Raw genomic sequence first — 17927 nt, 5'->3', positions numbered from 1 at the left:
TCCTGATCTTATCGCCCTGCTCTTCTGCCTGTGCACCATACAGGAACCTTCTAAAGCTCTGGGCATTAAAGACACCTGAATGAATCTCCTTTGAAGTGAAGGAGTCACTTCCCTGTATCAGCAAGCACCGCAACTAAGCTGACCAGTCTGCTATTCCTGGGCACCCACGGACTAACAAAAGGCTCAGCAACGTAGGTGGCTGTTCTTCACATCCTTGAGGCCTGCCCTTTCCTCTCACCAAGTTTGAGGCCATTATAACTAGTCGGGAATCGAACACCTGTGCAGTGTGTCGACTTGCAGTTGGCATGTTGGCTTCCTTCCACCAAGATCTTCGGGGGTCCAAGTGGCCCCCATCTCAAGCATCTCCAGTGACCAAGATCTTCGTCCTCACCACAACTCTTGCATCCTGGGCCTGCATCTTTGGTGGGCTGCCCGAGGTCCTCTTGTGACTTCGCTCCGGCCTGTGGGTCCTCTTGAGGGTCGTCTTTGAATTCCGCAGGCTTTCCAGATTGTTCGGGCCTGCCCTGACTCCACAGTCTCCAGGACCTTGCTGGTCACAACACTGCACCTTCTTCAACTTTCACTTTGGTTTCAGTTGCCAAGGCTTGTTGGTGCTCTCGACCCCTAAACTCTCAACATCCAATATGGCACACCTTGTGTATGGCTCCGAGTCTTCCACGGAGTCACCTGGTCCACACAGGTGCAGTTACAAGGTCACCGCCAGCTCCCCTGCAACACTTGACATCAGTGGGCATTCGTCTTCCATGCCTCCGGGTCACTCCTTAGTGGCATAGACTCGGTCCCCTCTGCTTGCAGTTACTTCTCATCCTGAATCCACCTTTGGGTTTCACCGGACATTTTCACCTTCTCCAGCATCGGCATCTTCCTGAAATTCTCCATGGAGTTCAACAGCGGTTTCCGACACCACTTCACACCTATGCACGTGGCTTTCCTGGCGCTGGTATCCTGGTTCCTAGGGTATCCACGGGTGGGGTGGCTCTCCAACCTTCTGTCTTCCACGTGGTTTCATTAGGGTCAACTGGGAAGGGTCCTTCTCCTTTAAAATTGCAACGCGACTTACCCATTGACTTGCATAGATCCCGCAGTCGTGTTCCCACTCTGCACAGGTCCTCCGTGGGGCTCTTGGTTACTTACCTCGGGTGGTTCCTTGGGTCCCCTGCACTTCTAGGTCTTCTGGGTATAGTCTGCACTTGAGTCATGGTTCACATACCACTATTTTAGTATATGGTTTGGTCTCCCCCTGGTGACCATTGCGTATTCCGTGCTACTTACCTGTTTCTATTGAAAAGTATTGTGTGCACTGTATATATCGCCTGCCAGGAGATATCTGTATGTGTTAGTGAGTGTCATATAATAAATACATTTTTTTTATAAATACACTGTGTGATTTATTTTCTCTTAATCTATACCTAAGAGATTATGCTCTTGTAAAAAAAGCTGCTTTACACTCCATCTGGACTGAGCCTGAAGGCTTATCACCACAGCTACCACTTAGAGAGCTTTCTAAGGTGGTCTAAATCTAAGACCACTAAAATCACCATAAGGGTCGTCTGGATTGGTAAAAGGTGCCCACTTACATAAGTGTACACCATATACCAAGCCAGCTTCTCACAGTAGGAATACCCTGAGCCCCTTAGCTCTGGTGCTCCCTTCCCAGAGGGAACCTCCAGGGCAAAAAAGTATTTTATTTTTCCATTGATAATTGTGGCAGATCAGTGACTATGGCAAAAATGTAAAAAAAAATATATATATTTTTAAAAACCAAAAGACAGGCTCTCTAGCTTGTTTTAAAAAGAACCCCTGAGTGGGCCAGGTCCTAGGGGCATTTTTTTTTTAAATGGAGGGGTTACACGGCTACCCTCTTGAGGCTCTTGTAGCCCCAGGAACCATCACCTCCCCGGAGCTTTATTTCCAAAAATGGAGGGGGGGGGGGGCTTTAGAGCCCTGTGATCATCTCCTGGAACAACCACAACCCCCACCACTGGGCTTTGCTCCAATAATTAGCGGGCCGCACAAACCTCCTGCCCTGGGGCCCACCACCTCCCCGGGGCCTGCTACTGTAGTGCACGTGGGAGAGGGACAGCTTGGCCCCTCTTCCTGGGCCATACATTGTCCTGGTGACCACCACCTCACCAGGGCTGGCCCATGAAAACAAAAGGAGGGGGGCCGCGTGCCCTCTCCCCACCCACAGAAGCCATTAATGGCCCTGGGGACTGCCAACCCCAAAGAGGTCGGCACCTGCTATGTCCCGGGGGACCAATACAAGAACCCTCACAACCATTTAATCATCCATAGAGCCACTCACTCACTCATACAGCCACTCGCACAACAGCTCACGCACCCATAGAGCTACTCATATAACCAGTCACTTACCTATACAGCAACTAACACAGTCATTCACCCATACAGCTCCTCAAACATCCACTTATTCACCTATACAGCCACTCTCATAGCCGCTCACCCACACAAACACTTGCACACAAACACAACCATCTACATACCTATTCATAGATCCATCCATACAAGCACTCACACATCTGCTGACTCACTTATATATCCATTCACAGACACTTACTCTACAATAGAGCCACTCAGACACCATCTCACTTGACCAAACACCCACTCACTCACCCATACAGCCATTTACATAGCCAGTCACTTCCTCATACAGCCATGCAAACACCCACACACTCACCCACTGGTACAGCCCCTCACCCACCCATACACCCACTCAGACACCCACACACAGATACAGTCACCCACATAATATATGTTAGAAATAGTATCACTCACTGTTAGTACACAAAGCATACAATTCTATCTCCTAATATTGTCCCTGGAACCTCTGCTTCTTTCATTGCTCGGTTGGCAGTTCAGGCTGGACTCTTCCCATGAGGCACAGGTCAAGAATGATTTGCAAACAGCTGGGTCTGAACTGGAGGTGGCAAAGTGAGCTAATGAATGATCATGGATTCAACCCAGATCTGTGACTGGGGGTGATTGTCTGAAAAGTGTCAGCGCTCTTTCCATCATCTCCTTGTGTTTGCCAAGTCTTTTTTAGAGCCATGAACAATAATCTAAACTACAAGTCCCATCTTCCTGTATTAGGAGAAGGCATTTGCCTTTCCAGAGAGGGAATTCTTATTCATAGTCTTTCCTGGACTAGGCCTGAGGGAATTGTGAATGGAATTTCCCTTCATTATGAATGCCCTACTACAGTGTGAAAGCCAATGGTATGGTCTCCATAGCATATAGAAAGGGACTTGGCAGGAATGCCCCTTCCCACTTACTTTTTGTGACTGTGAATATCATTCTCACAGGGACTGCAGCTCCTAGACCTTAGTCACCGTATGATGTAATGTGCCGATGACATATTATTGCAGGTAAGAGATCCATCTGTGTGTGAATCTTTCACCCAGGGAATAAAAGACCACCTGCTCTGGAGCCTGGGGCACCCGCACCAGCACCTGCATCCTTGCCAAGACCAGAGCACACTGTAGGGGAAAAGAGAGCGTTGGGGAACAAGATAAAGAGGTGGAATCCTGGTGAATGGATCCCCATAGCGAGGTGCGAAGAGATGGCTGCAGCACTGATCAGGTCGTTGCCCGAATGCGGAAAGTCAGTGTGCCCCCAATATTCAAGTGGAGAGCCACTGTGAAGTGGAGGGAGGGGGAGTGGGGGGCCGAGGTCCATAGGGGAATCCTGGTGAATATATCCCTGTAGCGTAGTGCAAGGAGATGGCTGAAGCACTGATCGAGTTGTTGCCCTCAGGCGGGGAAAAGTCAGTGTCCCTCCCATTGGCCAGTGGAGAGCCACCATGAAGTGAGCGATGACCGTGCTGCACCGAACAGTTCGCATTGCCTATGTGCAGTGTTGAGTCGGTGACCCCGTATACCAGGTGAGGCCTGCCGTGAAAAGAACTGCTGTGCCGATCGGGCCAGAGCCTTTGCGCAGAGTCGAAATAGTGACCGAGTATGCCAGGAGGCCACTGGGACTAAGCAAGAAGTGTGGTCTGGTCAATACCATTGACAGAGGAAGGAGGCTACTGTGGTGACCCTAGCAGGCCCGAGCAGAGTGAGGACCAGTACCAGGATCGTGAAACTCCCGCTACCCGTGGGATGAACCGAGGAACTTACCCAGCATTGAAGGGCATCGAGAACTCCCTGCCTTTGCGGAACTGCATGTGAGGAACTCGAGGACAGCAGACTGCAGCCCGCCTGGGTCATGTGTCAGAGAGTTAATGGAGACCGCCATTGCAGCTTCAGCACCTAAGGTGATGCCCTCAAAGACTCCAGTTACTCAGATCCTGCTAGTGCAGGCGAGACTGATTTCGGGCCCGATGGGAAACTTGCTTGCCAAATAACACAGCTCTGGAACACTTTTGACTTTACTAAAGAATAGGAGTGGGACTACTGAGACTCAGACTACTAGTGGGGTTTAACCTAAATGTCACCTATAGTGAATTGGAATAACTGCTAGCTTGAGGGGAGTGGGATTCAGGGACCCACGTATTAAACACAAGAGCCTTGGCCTCAGAAGACCGTGTGTATTGTTAGTCAATGCCATATAATACTTCTTTTGTAATGAAAGCAAATATTACACTGGACAATCATGTATTGACACTGCTGTGTGTATTTTGAGTTATGTCTGTGTTCACCTCTAGGTCTACCACGCCCACCCCCCCTCCCCTCCCCTTCACCCCGAGAAGCCTTGAACTGCTCAGCCTATGCTACCACGGAGCGTTAGGTACTGAAGGATTACTTGGCTCAGATGCTCAGGATCTATAGTAGGTCAGGCCATGGGACATCAGGTGTAAAAGGCCCAAATCCACACTGTTAGGCCCAGTAATCCCTGCTTGCCCTGCGGGCAGCTGAACAGGTTTTTGACAAAGAAGCTCCCAAAGCATGGTCTGGTATAGAATGAGATACTGATTTTGATTAGGAAGTTTGCTCTCCACCCCATTGACATGCACCATAAGTCAACTAGAAGCAGGGTGGGATTCTTTCAGAGGTGCTAGTACAGAAGCCTGATGACCTGATGAGGACACTGAAAAGAGACTGGTTCATTTCTGGAGAGAAGGATTTGACTAAATGCCTGCCAACCCCTTAGTCTGTTCCACCACGGAATATGCAATTCCTTTTTGATAGGCAACTGCCAAAATTAAGAACAAACCTGCAGTTTCAATTACATTTTTCAATAGCAAAATGGCTCACACTCTGATTCACATGCTCAAGGACTCAATCCCTCGCATTGACTGATTAAGGGTATGACTCATTCATACACTGAGCTAAGGAGGTGGCCAATGCTCCCCGGAATATCTCCCTCATAAAAGTAGTATTCAAACTGTTGTAAATAAATAGTCCAAAGTGTAAGCCAGGTGGTAGTTCCAAGTAGTTCCTTTATTAGCTTTAGTTACAGTTGTAGAAGAAGAAGGTAGGATGGTAATAGGATAGAAGTAAAGATGTACAGCAGCCCCACCAGGAGCAGTCTCCCTCTGCTCAGCCTCTCATCCTCCAACTGACACTCTCCACTAGTCCACACACCAACATTCCATGACATCATACATTAATCTACTGTCATGTAGGCTGAACAGAGAGAGCATTGATGTGAAGAAAGAAGAAGGGAGTTAACCACTACAACACAAACCATCTGCAGATTGGACAAGGAACAGCTTCAGAAAACAGGGTGTCAAAACGCAAATGGAACAAGTGGTACGTCGCATGGATACGGAATAAGAGTAGAAGTGATTTAATTTCAGATAAAATACATGGAGTATTTATAGAATTGTTCTCACCCGTGGCACGACAACACCAATGTCTTAACTGGTTCTTGACTATGTGAATGTTTTGCTCAAGCCATAATATTATGCTGCATTATTTTAATGCACAGCTAACTCAGGCATATCAGATAACTGCAGCCTCGAAATGTTTATCAACTGGCCGATAACAGTCAAAGGCATAATCAAAAATACAGTCCTGGTGCAGTTATACACACAGTCCTTACTATGAATACACTTTCACACAGAGAGAGGAGATAATCTAGAAACACTCGAAGAGAGGACTAAACGAGCGACCTAGAAGGGAACAAGAGAGGAATGAAGAGGGAGGAACAGAATGGAAGAATAAAAAACAAGAGCAGAGGCATCTAAGTTGTGTACAGAAATTATTCCGGGGGGGGAAATAGCGCTAACAAAACCAATAGGGCTCGTGGAGCTGAAAAGATGGTGCTCCATCACCTCTTTAAGACGCAAGTGTCCCTTACTTTTATTAGTAAAGTTTTATTTTAGATTCAGCATAGCATGTGCAATCATATTAAAACAATATTAGTGATCATGCAAATGAAAGGGGTCGCACTGATACATTCCAATAAAGACAGGTGAGCATTCTACATCCTCAGTGGTTGTATGAACATGGCAGTGCCAGAATATGACCCAAATTCGAGCAAATTAACTAAAACAGCAGTAAATAATGATCAAGAAAACAAAAGATAAATTGAAAAAAATGAGGACCCTCTTTAAACAAAGAAAACATATTACATAGTGAAAACGCAACAGAGCAAGTATCCTTTTAAGAGACTTTTTGTTGCAGTTTGGCGAGTTTTCAGGAAGGACCATACTTTCCTCGGGTAATTGACGTGGGTAGCAGGCCCCCAATCTTCCACCCTGACAATTATACCTACACTTAATAGGGCCCTGCAACACTTCAATATACAACATCTATGGAAAAGGAGGTCCTACTCCCAGGGGGTGCTCCTATCAAACAAGGTTCACACAACTCCAGTGGTGGTTTGATTACAGGATGGTCCAGGATAGAGACATTTATTGTCCATCTCTGGACAGTGTTGCAATTCAATGCCAAAAGGGCAAGCAGGAAACATATTGTGGCAATGTGTTCACTAGACAGAGATGGTCTGTTCACATCTCAGAGTAATGTTCCTGGGGCTTTTGATAGCCTCAATTGTAGAGAGAAGCCTGGCGGGAATAGACCGCAGCTCTACATTTGTTTCTGTGTAGATAAACATCAATGCGCCAGTATATAAATCAACAGGGTGGGACAAGGTCTCCGATTCTGGCTCTTATACCTCACCAGCTGGATGTTTATCCTGCAAGTGGACTTCATCTCCAGATACCAAACAAAATGTGCGACTGGCAGCTGCTTTCACTGATATTCCAGGCGTAGATGACTGTTTGAGACCCATACCGTACAGACCGAAAACTCTGCTTCCAAGTTCTACAGATGGAGGCTGCAAAGTAAAGAGTAGGGGTGCATACATCCATTCTTTGGTGAGGAGGAACAATGGGTGTGGTGAGAGGGTGCATATTTCTCCCATTTGGGCTGCACAACTGTGTTTTCCAGGTTTTCAGGAACTCTACACGGATGTTTTTCCATTTGACTTCTCGAGAGTGAGGCTGTTTAAAACATATCTTCCCTGGGTCACTCTCAATGTGTCACTCTCCCCGAGGGAGTTTGCAGTCTGAAAGGATAAGGACATTTTGGGCATACAAGGATGTCTTAACTTTTCTAAACAGGATGCCAAATTCACCATGCAGTCTTGGGCACCCGTATAAGTAAAAAAAACAGAGGATGGCCACTGCAGACTTAGTTGAATGATGCACAGAACAGGACACCCATCCCTTGTAAGGCTCTGTACTGCATATGCTTAATTTCTTGTCAGCACTTGCATGACAGCTAAAGATTACAAGACTGAATTCTTCAACAGCCGCGGATTGTGGTGGGTCACGCTTGCAGACGGGACTCAACAGTCTTTGATGTATCATCTGTTGAGAGGAAATCATTTGGGGAACTTCCAGGTTAGATTATTCAGACCTTTAGGACGTAAATACATTACTTAGGATGCTAAACTTGTGGCCCATCAAGCAATAATTTTATTTACTGAAGGTAACAACTATGATGACTGTTGTAAAAAAAAGCCCATCACAGCAGTGCTTGAACTTAACAGCGAGTACAAGACAGAATGTGGGTAAACAGACTGCTTTATTCTACATCTACCATGATGGCTTTGGGAAACCTGTTGAAGTTTTACCAATCAGTATGCAACCCATGTATAGGAACACATTTACTATTTTGTGATGAATGCAGTCCTGTAAAAGGGCATCAAATGTTGAGTGTTCAATTTTTCCATCTAAGACACTAGGCCAATAATAGGTTAAATAAAAATGGCATATTGTAGAATACTGCAAAGTTGCTTTCAAAATGCTCCTTTGATGATATTTGGATATCTCTGCTTAATATTTAGTAGTAAAAAACTAAAACAACCTCATAAGGGGACTTTTCCCCCCAATATCAATAAAGTGCATACCCCCATCAAGTTCCACTGATGTTTCCATTGAGAGTTTTCTACCTAGTGCTGTCCACACCAAAGAAAGAGGTAGGGCATTAAAGAAAAATGATGGACATGAGGAATGGATATAGACTGTTGGAAGGTGGTGATCAGACGCTTAGTTTGTGCTCCTATAAGTCCAAACATAGCCTGGACTTATTAAGTGGAAAGGTAGTCGGATGAAGTATGCTTTATTTGCTGCTAAGTTAGAACGCAAAGCGAGTAAAAGTATAACACTTGCTGACATGTCTACTAAGAGGATTTAAAATGTATGTGTTAATACAAAATATTCAAATAATCATTAATTCTACAATTACTATGTGCACATGTAGCAAAACAGTGTAATATAAAGATTGATTTGTTGCATAGAAGACCACACTGTGCTTTTTCGTTCCCACTACTGTAAATTATCAGAGTAGTTTGTCATGAAAGCAGAGTTAACAAGCACCGGCAAAGCCAACGGGTCTCGTCTTTGGTCCTTTTGGCTTTGCCAATGACTTTTGGATGATGCTCTACAGTTTTAGGCTTTTTGAAAGATGCATCGTCAATAAAAAAAAGTCAAAATGCTGTGACCACTCCTGCTAGTCCACTAGAGAGCACACATATAATGATGTATGTGTACGTTCATGTGTCAGAATACACGCACGTACCAGCGGAATGACGCAAGCACCTTTTGTTATTATTTAATTACGGATCAAAGATGTCGGATGCCACTTGGATCAGTAAACTATAAAAACTATATGTTTTTAGAACAAAAAGTGCAAAAAAAAGAATTGCAGAGGTGGGCAGGTGGTAACTGAAGAGTAAAAGTGGGGAGCACTTGGGGCGCCCAGGAGAGGAAAACCATCACACGAATTAGAGAGCAAGGTGTGGGGAGAAACACATGGAGAGAGAAACACATGGAGAGAGGAACAAAGATCATGAACAGAGAGAAGAACACAGAGTGCGGGGGAGACGCACACGAGAAAGCGAGAAACGCACACTTGTCACTGCCACACAGGGAGCATGGGAGAAGCACACAAAGCGAAGAGGAGATAAGTACAAAGAGAAACAGAGCACACAAGAGACAGGTAGGCACAACTTAAAACCGTCTGAACGTTTTCTGGTAAATGTTATTAAAAGATAGAATCTTCTACTCCAAGAGGTCTGAAATGACACATCGCCTCAGCACCCGCAGGCTTACAAGCGATTTCATAATCAGTTGACTGAGATCGTAGGAGAAGCTGCAATTTAAACAGAAAAACCACAAACAGTTCCTTGTGTTGTAGTCGAAGAGTCATGTCGCCTGCAGCCAGTTATGCATTAATCTGTGGTATTTTACAACAATGTTCCGGGCTTGATGGGTAAACATGCGATATTGAATTAGAATTCCCCCTGTAAAGTAGAAGACTGCAAACTATCTGGGAGAGAAAGGCCACAAATATGAATAAGCAACTGTAAATCAGAATGCACATACCCTGTATGAACAACTGCTTTGTTTAAAAAGGGGCTCCAAAAGTTCTACTGGAGAAGGCCCTTTGTAGTCCTTATCTTCTTCCTATGAGAGAAAAAATATAAGAGCCATAAATAAATTAGAGTTTACACATCAACCAGAAATACAGCTGAAAAAGTCCTAGTAATCTGAGACCTCAGGTGGGCTGCCCGAGTTGATCGAGCATTAACAAGTCCAGGTTTAAAATAATATTTCTCAGCACACACCCTGAAAATTCCACTTCTCTATGTACAACAAATTACCTCCCTCCATAGCTGCCAAGTTTGCTGATGTGCGATGTGCAAAGCAGGTATGTTGATTTAATGTGAACAATTTTGAAACAAGAAGGCGAATAGACCTGCATAGTGTAGTTTGCACAGTATCAGCACTATAACTTAGTGTTTGGGTCCCTATGCACAGCAGGCTATACCGCAATGCCCCAAGGGCAGTTAGTACGATTGAGAAGCTTACAGTACATGCACCCCCCAAATAACCACTTATCCAAGCCTATTGCGGTCCATGTACAGCTGTCAGTCAATTGGTATCCAAAGTGCTTACAACCTGCGTGCCGCAGGATTTATTGTGCTCTTGAAGTATTAGAAGAAGCCATCTGTATTTAAAGTACGTGTAGCTCATTTACTGGTGCTAGCTATACACATTTATTTGCATGAAAAAGTGGACATGGTTCCTAGATTAGAAAGCTTTGAATCTACAAATGGCAGATCAGCGACTATGCCAGGCTAATGAGCTTCAACTGACCCAGACAGCTCTGAAAAGGCAAGTCTTTCCTTTCTTTATGCAGAGAGCTGCCCTCTTACTTTATGGACAGTCAAAGCTGTAAACACTGGCATACATTACATATAGCAGAGACGTCTTAGTAGCGACCATAGACTCTGTATTCAAAAACTGAACAGATACAGCAACAGGAAGGCAATGCCCTAAATTATAGTAAAGTCTAAGCACCCACCAGAAACAGCAGAAATTCCCATAAAGTGCAACCCAGTGGGAGAAATGACATCTGATACATCAGTGACCAATAGCCCAGGAAGCAGTCCTGGCTTTGAACCAGAGAACGGAATTCTCAGCATCCAACAAAAGTGACAGCAAGGAAGCCATGGACAGCCAAAGAGAATTGGGTCACCTAACATACTATTAGAAATGAGTGCTAAGTAAGAGGTGCCATAGAGCCACTTAGCCATCTTGAGTACTCCACAGCTTCCAAATGGACCCACTTTGTATATGATAAACTAAGCCAGGCCAATGTTTTAACTCAATCACTCTCTTGAATGCCCTTCTTTATTTTAAATGGGAATAGTAAGGAACAGACTTTACTGCCTGAAAGGGACAAAGCGGTTTAACAAATCGGGATCAAACAGCAAGTGCAAGTGGCAGATTACTTCAAGCAAAATAAAATAAAAAATCATACTCACTGAAAGCATGCTACAAATATTCAAATACAATTATGATTGCGTTATTGTACTGTGGCCCAAGAATACGATTTTGTCAGACTTCGGCTTTCCCTACTACAAATTGGCGTTTTGGGACAGCAGAGTCAACTCTGTCCAATGAAAACAAGCAAACACTGCAACTTGTAGGAAGCTCAGCTCCTCTGAATTAAAAGCAAAGAGCAAGGCAAGCGGTGTGCTTCTGACAAGGGGATAACGTAAAAGCTCTTAAAGCTAGTTCATTTCCACTGTTCACCTAAGGATGTGTGATACAACCAGTTTTACAACCAGTTTTACAGAAAGAACACTCCCTCGCCTCTCACACACTATTTAACACAACAATACAACATTTACTTCTCAATATAAGCTTTTTGATAGTCACGCCTATAATGTTAGAAAGTTCTGCTTTCTTCTCCTCCAACTCCTGGGTGCCTTATGCAAAAATTACAAGATCCAAATAAAAAAAAATTTTAAAAAAAAATTGGGTCTCATCTGTGACCTGAAAATGTAAGACCAGGATGGTCTATGAAGTTGCCACTATGACGTTATTATTGTTTTCCAATGCATTCAGAAGATCTCATGCAAACACCGAGATGCTTAGCGATTTACTGTTTATGCTGTGTATTGCGTTTGACCTCTTTTTGCTGACCCCATGACTCCAACCTGGTTCCCCCGTTCCAAGGTCAGCAGCTTTAATCAGGAATCAGGAATCAGATAAATCAAAAAAACACATGAGACACGGTAAAACTTTCCACATTTTGACAGTAGAAGAATTAGGGGCAAAATTTATTTTTATGAAAATTTGCATTGAGATTATTTCACAGCAAGAATCGACATAATGAGGCTTCCATGAAAAAGTGTCTGCTTGATGGGATGATTTAACTTTAATTTCCAGCCCCTACCTTGAACTCCTTCGTGCGCACGTGGCCGGGTTTAGCCAGGCGGCGACCATCCCACATAGTCAGTGGTGGTTGCTTGGGACAGAGAGCTCTAAACAGTGGCCGTACTCCCCTTTCAGCGTGCCACAGGAATCAGACAAAATCCGACTCCTTTCCAGGACAAGGGAGTGCAGTGCATGCACGTGGGCAATCACAATGCTCATACAAAAGTAGGTCGCCTTAGCCAAGCTCATTGAAAGGCAGCGAGACCATACAAAAGTAGAGAGAGAGTCTCAACTGCACAGTTTAGCTCAGTTACTAAAGCAGTGAAACATGAGGCAGGGAGCGTGTTCTCAACTTTACAATTTACATCATGTGTAGCCCTGACAAGAGCCAAATATCGAGCGACAATTTCACACTGTGCGGGCAATGCAGTAACACGATTTTAAAAGCATAAATCGAACAAGACTGCTTAGCACTTGCCAGTGCTGTCCCTTTCACAGAGGGTCAAAGCAGTCTATGTAACTTCCTTTGTCTGACAGGACGTCATCTTTGCAACTAAATGTGCAGAACCAGTTTACGTGCCATCAAGTGATAGATCTGGGTTAAGAAAGCTACTGCCAGGTCTGTGAAGAGGGCTTTACTCATTGAATGGCCCAATGCAATAGTGCATGGTGTAACCTTATTGTTGTATTCCAGCCTCACAGCATGTACTGTATGGTTTGATATTGGTTTATATAGCACGTATTACTTTTAAGTAACTGCTGAAGTGTTTTGCTATATGGAAAGCACATAAGCAACTATGCAGCAGGAATATACAACTCATCATCCCCTGTAGCAGACTAACAGGCGAACACAAGAAATACATTAACACTGCAAAGACAACATAGCCAAGTGAAAAATAGTCACCGCACCATATTGGTGCCTTCTGCACCAGCCCTCTTCTGCATCAACGGCCAGACTGTCTCCACATTGCTCCTGGCATTGATCACCTTCTTCTCAAACCACTGCTTCTATGATCATACTTCACCATCAAAAACCATCCAGACACATAGTCTTGCCTCTAACCACTTTAGTATGTTCCAGACCACCAATCTTGAGCTTGCCTTTCTTCAATCCTCCAGGCAGTATGACAAGAAAGAAGTCGTCCACCACAACAAACATTGCATTCATCCTACTACTTCAATACCGCCTGCATGCTTCCAGATTCAACAAGACCCTACTCTCAATTTCATTCTCTGCAGCAAGATCGAGATTTCTCTTCTCCCATCCTTTGCACCATCAGTCACCAACGATAACATGCCTCTCCAACTGAATGGCTTGAAATGATGTCCTGCCATCAGTATTTACATCAAAGTTTCTCCCAGTGATCACCAATCAACATACACATGGACACACCAGTTAATTAGCGCACTCAATCGTAACATTAACCTGTGGATGAGGCAATATGATTCTTCTGTGTTCTATGCCATTTCACATTCAACAAAATAAAACTTTAAGACATTATCAAGTATTAAATATCGCTGGAAATCCTCCGTATAAAAACTGACAATTTGGAATAGTAATCACCTAGCACAATTGCAAATTATCTATTCCTTGTTAGTGCACGGAACTGGCTCAAAAAACGAACAGCCAAGAGGTCCCACCTTTTCCTGGACCCCAGAACACTCGAACTTGCAAGTGCTCATAAATAGCATTGCACAACACACATTTCACCACTATCGCACCGCACATTTCTCCATCATCGCATCAATATCTACATACATGCCAGCCACTAGTATTTCATACTCAACTTGGGTTTGGTTAGGGACTCCTCAGTGCCCCTCAAACAAGGGTAAGAGTGTGTCAGCAATTTTACAAATTATCACACGACAGCACAAACCGTGTCGCCATCACAATATTTTCTTCAGCTCTGCAACATTCCAACCACCGCTTATATTTTCTTGCACTCATGTGTAATCCACCGTACACTGTCATAACCTCCCAACTACAAAGTGATCTAACACATTCCTTCCCCCTAAACACACCTGAAAAAACAATCTACATGAATATTTCTTCCAGCAGATACCCACCCATGTGTTGCATGCAGAAATTTAATTTTCCATAGTTCTGTAAAAAAAAGCAGCATGTAATATGTTCCTTCTGATGAATGGCAAAAACAAGGAACCACTTGTCAGAGGATTTCCAGTATTGACTAAGCACATATTTTACTACTAAATAATTGAAATGCTAGTAAGCTCAACTGTGTCTACCAAAATGCACTGTAGGAGTATTGGTCCAACATTTTAAACGTGTGAATGACAACCTGTGAGAGGTAGATGAAAATAAATAACCCTTAGGTCTAAATCAAATTAATTTTAAAAATACATTTCAGAAACACATGAAGCTGTGGGACAAACTAACACTGAGTAGTAAGAACAGTTTCAAAGATTGGTTTTAACGGAACTTATTTGTTGGAAATCATGTCAGCAGATAGCAAAATGGGTGATTCAAAGGAATGGTACCACTTTCACAATCAAACTTAAAGTAAAGAATTTAACTTGGTTTAGTACTTTAAAATTAAAACAAAAAAATAATACACAAGCGCTCTGTAGGGAGGCAAGGCTTATGAGCTAAAGATGGCAGACATAATACCAGAACTCCTTCCAGCCTCATCCTGAAAACGCGTCTTTTCCTGGGGCCCATCGAGCCCTGTAAATGAGAACCCCTGCTTGGCAGGGTTTGCCACTACGTGGCCCTGTGACTGGTGAGGAGCTTGGAAACCCACAACAGACTCCTGGGGTGCTTGGGCCATTGGGCCTACGCTCCTGCTAGGAGCACGCCAGTGCCAAGCAGGGAAGCAGGGCACATGGCCCTGGCAAGTGGTAGCAACGATGACAGCGGGGCCAGAGATGTAGGGCCCCCCACATCCAGAAAGCTGGTGGGTTCCCCGCTACGGTGCCCAACCGCAATGGGTGCTTCATCTAGGCACCAGTGACCCGGGCTACGGGCACCTGGCAAACACATGCAGAGATCAGTGCGGCAGGAGCGGGGGGACTGGAAACCCCAGCTGGCACCAGTCACTAGCGGCCCCTCACAACGGTGGTGCTGTAATTTTGTGGAACTGAAGGGTGTGCCCAGACCTAACCCAGACTGCTTTGATGACAACCGGCAGGCTGAAAGCCACGGCCGAACTGGAATACTGATGCCCCACCTCACATTTCTCCAGACTAACATGCTGCAGTACAGAGAGGTGAGTGCACGCAGGGATAGGACAGTGCAGTCAGCGAAATAACCAACGTGTCATAATACTCACCTGAAGACTCTCGGAGCTTTGAAGAAAGACTACACTGGGAAATCTAAGGGAGCTGGGAACCCCAAGCACCACTGAGACCAGCACATGGTGCTCTCCCCTTAGGCCCAAAGACAATCAATACGCCAGGGCATGCTGCAACCTGGCGAAACTCTGCTGGCCACCACAGTATTACGGAGATTGGAGCATCAAATGCAGCCCATAGTGGGAGGAAGCGGAAGGCCTGGCTGGGAGAATTCTCCTGGTGAACATGCGATAAGCCTCTAATTTGGCGCTCTCCCCGTAAAGATAGGGAAGCCCAGGTAAAATCAATAGCCAACCGTAACCGGTGCCTGTGAAGGTGTGCAGAAAAACTACAATTGGCCCCCACCTGTTGGTTGCACACAACAGGGTATTCCATCGTGGTCCTGACGCCCTCACCCGTTGGTTGGACACGACAGGGGATTTCATCGTGGTCCTGACTTCCAACACTCTACATCCACTGGAGAAGGCCGACCTACCCAGCAGGTGAGAACGGAGATGCTGACCCCTGTGGGCCACCCTCCCCGCAGAACCGGGGAGAGGTATAGAAGGGACTAACAAACTGGAGGGAGTTGGAGAATAGCCAGGTGACCCACACGTTCAGTGGGGCCTCTGGGACCTCAGGTCTCCAGTGAGGAGTGCATGTGCAGCAGGTGTGGCCACGGAGTCATCCCAGAGCCAGGCGTAAGCAATCGGGACACACATCGGTGTTTGTATCCGGCCTCCCTAGGGAGAAGGCCTTGCACCTGAATGCGTTACACAAGCACATGGCCAGGATCTCTCGTCCATTGCTGCTGCCTCCATACTGGCTAGCTGTACCCCTTTTGAACATGGGGAAGCGGAGGACTAGACAACCCAGTGCCCAGGCCGGCCCAAATGATGCCTCAATGACTACTTCTGGGACTACAGAATGGACTCCCCTGCAGCTCCAATTAAATCAAATATTAGCAGGCATAGAAGACACTAAATCCACACTACAACCGTATATTAGTACTGTATTTGTGCGACTCGAACTACTGAGAGCTAGCTACCAGAAATTGGCAGATAGAGTGAAGGACATGGAGAATGGGGTGAACGAAATTCGCCCTGAACAAATGGCGTTGTCACAGCAAGTAACAGCCCTGAGTGAGAGTATGCACGGTAGAAAACCACGCGGAAGGCGCAGAAGGACGCAACTAGCGAAGCAATGTTTACATAGTGGATCTCTCAGAAGGTGGGGACGTGGTAGCCTATCTTGAGCACTGGATGACAACTGAAGTCATCTCAAACCTTCAGACACTCTTTGTTCTGGAACGCGCACATAGGGTGCCCGCCCGCCGGAGCCTGGCCAACCACCTCACCCAGTGGTAGCCAAGCTGCTCCATTTCAGAGACATCTTCCTGCAAAGGGCAAGAACAACGGGCCCATATAACATCAGAAACAGGAAGGCCACAATGTTACCAGACTATACTGCAGCAGTACAGACTAAGAGGGCCTCCTTCCTGAAGGTGAAGAGAACACTAATAAAAGGCCACCTTCAGTACTCCTGGATGTTCGCAGGCAAACTGAAGATTCGGTCAGATGGCACATCCCAGTTCTGTCATAACTGCCAAATGGGAATGGCTGGATGCCTATAAAACGGGAATGACTCCGCCTGGGCCCTCGCCAGTCGAAGAGGACACCAAGCGAAAACCCAGAAAAAGGCTGCATACGGCCGGAAGCAGGGGCGCCCTGACAAAGCCAACCAGCGACCCAATTAGCACTGGAGCAAGCAGCAGCCCTCCAGGAGACAACAGAAATCACAGTGCAGTCAGTGGCGGCTTCAGAATTGGGCTCACCATTGGAGAGACAGTCGCCCGCGTCAGAAGGATCAGTTACGGAAGAGGAGGTCCTCCCTAACATGACCCCACAATCAGCAGACGATCTAATCTAACTTGGAGGTTAGTACAGACCTTGTCATGCTGTTCCCTGGCTCCTCGGCAGGCAATCTGCTGCAACCAGTGCGGTGCGAAAGTTGCCTGGAAGCACAAACGATCCCCATAAAAATAAAACTGGCCGACTGTCATGCCACATTACTCCATGTGGGAATTAAGGTGATGTCTGAACTGGGCTCCTCGAAAGGACTGGAATGAAAATTCACCACAGACCTCAGGAGAGGCCACAACTTGCCCCCGGTGAGTGTACTGTACACAGGCTGGAGTGGACAGACTGATACAAGTCTGGTTCTGTCTATCCCATACAACACAACCCCTCCTAGGAGACTAATGGAGCACTGTGCATGAATGACTGTTGATTAGTATCAAATTCGTTAATCTCCCAGTTCTTCTCCTTTTCCTTATTCCTGACTGAGTCATATGGGATACCTGCGCTAGGATCTGTAAGCCTCGAGTTCGGGCATTGGGGAAACTAAAGATTACACATTCATGGGATAACGCCTGTAAACTCTGGCAGGATTTAAAGCAGAAAGGGGGGGTTTAAGA

General features: G+C 45.6%; 1 protein-coding gene across 1 annotated transcript in view; it reads right to left on the bottom strand.

Annotated features, from left to right (window-relative positions):
- Positions 1–17927, bottom strand: part of ERLEC1 (endoplasmic reticulum lectin 1) — a 275135-nt gene that overhangs the window by 241450 nt on the left and 15758 nt on the right. The window contains exon 3 of the mRNA XM_078649476.1: positions 9818–9898. Coding sequence (XP_078505602.1) covers positions 9818–9898 — 81 coding nt within the window. The remainder of the gene's footprint in view (positions 1–9817; positions 9899–17927) is intronic.

Source organism: Lissotriton helveticus, chromosome 6 (genome assembly GCF_964261635.1).
Source record: "Lissotriton helveticus chromosome 6, aLisHel1.1, whole genome shotgun sequence".
NCBI classification, from domain to species: domain Eukaryota; kingdom Metazoa; phylum Chordata; class Amphibia; order Caudata; family Salamandridae; genus Lissotriton; species Lissotriton helveticus.
The sequence above is the reverse complement of the archived record's forward strand: the minus strand, read 5'-3'. Positions and strand labels throughout refer to the sequence as shown.